The sequence below is a fragment of the Thermobia domestica genome, chromosome 5, assembly GCF_964235325.1.
Source record: "Thermobia domestica chromosome 5, izTheDome1.hap1.1, whole genome shotgun sequence".
NCBI classification, from domain to species: domain Eukaryota; kingdom Metazoa; phylum Arthropoda; class Insecta; order Zygentoma; family Lepismatidae; genus Thermobia; species Thermobia domestica.
Genome location: NC_137458.1, coordinates 227522845 through 227528163, shown reverse-complemented (window position 1 = coordinate 227528163; position 5319 = coordinate 227522845). Strand labels below are relative to the sequence as shown.

Below are 5319 nucleotides of genomic sequence, written 5' to 3'. Positions count from 1 at the left end.
CCAAATGATAATGAAAATCGAGGGATAACCATTTCTCCACTCTAAGATGAATCTTTATTGATTGGTGTGTTTTCCCCAATGAATACCATATATCACTGGCATTATAATTTATTGTTTGTGTAATGTATTTGCTTATTACATACTGCATACAAGAAGAAGGAAAACAATGAACATACATGAATTAAAAATTCCAACCGGAAGTAGGTCGAAATCTTGCAAACGGTACGAGACATTGAAAAAGTAATCGATAAAATCAGGACTAGCTCAGAAGAGTAATGCTTCCGGAAGTAGGAACAGAAAACACAGTTCTGATTGGTTGTCATTATCTATGTCTTGCCCCGTTGCATTCAAATAGCAGAATTCAGACGATTGTTATTGTCGGTCCAGGTAGCCGAGTGGGCTAGCGCTACATGCTAGTAATGAAAATCTCTTTTGGCGTGAGTTCAAACCCAGCCCGAGGAAAGTTTTTTAAAACATTTTTTTTAACATTTTTATAACACTTTTTAAATTAAAATAATACGAAAATAATACTCAAAAATGTGATTTACTTACTTTTGTGCAGATAAGTAGTAGTAGTAGTGGGAACGGGTTAGAAGCCCCGCAGGGCTCATTTTGATGCCCTTGTACTCCATGATGTAAGGCTCGTTTTGTTCCCCTTGTACTAAATGATACAGATTTTGTGACCAACTTAAAACAACTGACTAGGATAGCGCGTAAAACAGCTGGCTAGAGTAGCGCGCGAAAAAACGTACTTCCGGGAGTATTACTCTCCCGAGCGGGTCGTAAAAAATCTCTCCTTTATGGTATCTCTTGCCATTTTTATCAAGATGTCTATCACTTGTGTTTGTAAAGACATGGACAAATGTGAGGATTAACAATGGGATTCATGCTCATATATGAATGATGCGCTGTGTAGAGAGCGCATGTTCAGCTAGTATATACAGTATATATAGTATTAGTAAAACTATGTAGTAACAAAATTTTTATGTTTGGGCTAGAAATATTTCAAATCAGCCACTTTTGAAGCACATTTTCGCTAGTTTTTAATTTTTCTACCTGGCAGCACTGGAAGGATCTTGTTTCGTTCGTTTTTCGTACTGCAATTGTCTAACGTGTGCTAGAGTTACGTATATTAGCTGGTAGTTGTATAATAAGCTAAATTCGAAATGTATTTGAAGTGACATTTATTTCCTGTAACGGTAATTAATTGGAAATAGGTAATTATGTAATATATTGAACAAGAATTTTAAACATGTTAACTGTAATAGTCATGAAACGTTGTGCGTCGTAGGAGTAGAATTCAATGAAGCCAGTCATATTGCTGTCTGCTGTGCAAGCAAGGTAATTGCAATGGCAACAGTTGTGCGTGTTAAGCGTCCTTACGAGGAAGAGCCAGCAGAAGCGTTTATTATAGCTTATAAAAGGAGAAAGGAAGAAGGAAATGCTAAAGAAGAGCATCGAGAGACTATCCTACATTTTGCAGGAACAGTTGACAGCCAGGATGAAAGTGTGTCTCATGTTTACAAAATCCTACCATTGAAGAAAGAACAACTTGAACAATCGCACAAGCAACATCGTGTGGATATCACAAAAAAACTTCGTGCTTCAACGAAACTTGCATCGAAAACAAATAGGTTTAAGGTTGTGAATTGTTACCGGTCATTGGACGGTTCAGAAGTGGAATCAAAGGACTTAACAACTGAATCTTGTGCCTCTGTGTGTCACCCGGATGACAAAAAGCAAGTAGTTCGAGTGGTGGATATTATTAGTGATGAAATTGTTGATGAAACGAACGGAGATATTACAGGCAGTGATGAACGTAAAGCTAGTGGTTCTTCAGAGAAAAAATATGTGTATGATTTGTACTGTACTGATGCTTGTGATGTAGATGATGGATTGATTGATAATTTGTTAAGTGTCCAACCATTGCAAAATTCTGTTTGGCTTGATGGAGATGAAGGTGAGTCTCCTCCACTCTTGGATGATGATGATGATTCAAATGACGAAAACAACTGGCGAAACGATTATCCGGATTCAGATGCAGAATTTGAACTTGATGGTGATTTCTATGGGGACTATCATGATTTATCATCCGAACTTCTCGAGAGCAAAATGAAAAAGTGCAGACTGGAAGATGAGTACGAACTATCAGATGATGATGACGATTATTGTTATGGTTATTCACTTAGCAACGAAGATGTTGAACGTTACGGTACAAGTTACGCTTCATATAAAGCAAAAATTGCATCAGAACTTGCAGATGAAGTGCAAGAGTTAAGTGATGAAGATAATGATAACGATAATGGTTATTACCATTGAGTTGTTAACCAGAGATACTAATAAGCATTTCGTGTCCTTCCCCTTTATAAGAGATATGAGATTTGTATTAGATCCTGTACTTCCTACGGCATTTGCCATTATTTTTGTATCTTTTTCTAATACGTGATTCGACTAACAATAACCAGATGTAGACCCTGATACACGTTGGAAAAATTTGTAAGGTTTGGCACAATTTTAAGTAAGGCTAATGAATAGCATATTTAGGAGACCCGTTGGTAGAATCATTATTTTAGAACTATGGGGCAAAATTAGAATATTGTTCATTTTATATGACTTTAAGAGTTTACTTTTAGATTATGGAGAGATCGTTTTTGGTCCCATATGTAAATTTAGTAGGGTTATAGAATGGCCATAGCGTTCAGACTTCCAATTCTATTCTCGAATTACGTATTAATTGTAGGGTGCAGATTAAGAATAGTCCTCAAAATGTAATTGTATATATATATTCTCTTCCTGCTTTAAATGGTCCCCTAAGACATTCTGGACCTATTACCCAGACGCATATACGAATACTTATGTACAGATTGATAATATGCCTGCAAATGAATGTGCTCTGGAAATGATTAAGTGCTGTCCCTTTATGTGCAATTATTTCATCATGAAATTTGTTCTGCCTTAGAAATTGTTTCTCAGAGTATGAGTTGCATTCATGGCTTCAGATTCTCCTTACGAGTAGTTTGTCTTACGGATATAAATACGCGTCCGGACGTAAGTTGTAAAAACGATTGTGCAGAAAACACACTAACTTGTGTTAGGTGTCTGCTGAACGCGAGAATGCTATTTAACCGAGTAAGAACAGGAGTGCAGCAGGGGTACATCTGTAGGAAAACAGGTGCATCTACGACATCGAATATGCGCAGAGACAAGGATAGTGGAAAAACACTTGATATCCCGTAAAATCATATAGGTCTAGGTCAGCGTTTCCCATCCTTTTTCAACTTGCGGCACACTACGGGTGTTACTTGGATTCTCGCGGTGCACTTATAGGCATTATTATTTGTAAATATAAAACACAGTGGTATTTTTTCTGATTATTGATCTCAGAGAAGAAAGCTCTTTCACTGGTTTTTTCCCTTGGTAAATCATTATGCTTATATTTCATTTTAATTAGAAAAAGAAAAGATTGCAATGGAATATTGGACTTAGGTTTCTAAAAATACGCTTTCTTTTTAAAAACTGTATCCAACGTTTTACTTAGTAGGAAGATCACTAAATAACGAAGGAACAAATAAATCTCTTTTACTTTTAAAACACAAATGTAGGTAATCTGTCGAAAGGATTGATTATTTTAAATTTTCAAGTTACGAAATAGTCTGCAACAATAAAGAAGCAATAATGGTCATAACAAATACTTTTTTCAATATTAGAAATGTACAGAACAGTAAGCCGGTATCAAACTTAAAATTGTAGATTCATAGTGGAGGTTCATAGTAATGTGAAATACAAATATACATTTTTCCCTTCGTTTTGCAATTTGATTGCTTATAGCGATATATATATATATTACAAAGCAATTAATAATTTTGTTTCGATTCCTCGCGGCACACCGGTTGGGAAGCACTGGTCTAGGTTATAGCACTTGTAGTGGTTTCACCGTATAACTGTATATTTGTAAATATGAAATATAGGTTTCCTACATCGCGTAGAAATACTCCACCGTTAAAAAAAATAGTATGTCACACAGTAAATTTTCGATATGCACGTATTAATTTTAACCCTACCATAGCCCTTGTAATAGATCCACACCAGTAAACATGAAATACTAGTTTCCTACGTTGTGAAAAGTTTCTCCGACAGTTAAATCCATATTCGGATGCCGTTTAGTGTCTTCCCCAAATCCGTCGACGGCTCCGGAGCTGGTACTGTGACGTATAGTGAGTTGTTGTAAACGACCAAGTTTATGCGTATACCCACCATCGCTGACGCACCTGTTCCGTATGGACTTACCTCCTCGCTATTGCTTGGACCCTCTGTTACTCTCCTGATCTGACTCGGTTAGATAGCATTCGTGCTTTGTTAGAGGCCACCTGACAGGAGTTGGTTCGTGTTTTACGCACTGTAGTTCTTACGACATATGTCCATACTGTATTCTCATCGCAGTTACGAATACCGAGTCATAGTCACTACTAAGTGAGCCAGAGTCCGTACCAAATGATTTGGGAAAGAAGCTGAATTATACCCCAGTATTCTACACAATCGTCTTGCAATTCTCTCCCCATTTTAATCGTAAAATTACAATTTATGTGCAAGACTATTGTTAATGGGTACCAATTTTAGTGATGTTTTTCATCTCAACTGCTCCAAAATGTCAATCTGTTTTCTGGATAATACTCTTCACAGCTTTGTCGTAGATTTTCGTAGGTAGGATTTTTTTTTCTCAAATGTCGTTTTTGTGACAAAGCATAATGTATAGTTGTTATATATTATTTCTCTGTCTACACTTACATTTACGTGTTAAAGTATAGTCTTACATGGCTCAAGGTCCAAAGTGGATTGTATGATTATGTCAGGGGAGATTAACATTCAGTTTATTATTCGCGTGTTGCTTTACAATATGCGAGACGTTAGATTAGATTAGATTCAGTATTTATACGTTCAGGTATGCTTTTCATTCGAATCATTTAATAGCCAATATCTGGACTAAAACCATAATGCACATTTATTGTTATGACTTTTTTTTTTTTTTTTTTTTTTTTTTTTTTATGGAGGAGGAAGCGTCAAATTTGTTTTAGCATCACCGGATGGTATCCTTCCACAGAGACGGAAAGTATAGTACTGTTTTCAACCATGCGAACAACAATAATATTACAAACATGGTTAGCTAAACTTTAATTAAAAAAAAAAAAAAAGTTGTAATATAGAGGACACTCCTATTGCAAAATCATGAAGCTATGTCACGGCTGCGCTGCTCTCACTTGCGATATATTTGTTCGCTCCAATTATCATCAGTAACGTATAAATTAAAATAAAAAATTGCAA

General features: G+C 36.0%; 1 protein-coding gene across 1 annotated transcript; it reads left to right on the top strand.

Annotated features, from left to right (window-relative positions):
- Positions 1-1090: 1090 nt before the first annotated feature.
- fs(2)ltoPP43 (female sterile (2) ltoPP43) lies at positions 1091-3265 on the top strand. Its single transcript, XM_081759728.1, has one exon. It carries the CDS (start codon positions 1351-1353, stop codon positions 2317-2319), a length of 969 nt encoding a protein of 322 aa, XP_081615854.1. The 5' UTR covers positions 1091-1350; the 3' UTR covers positions 2320-3265.
- The last annotated feature ends 2054 nt before the right edge of the window (positions 3266-5319 follow it).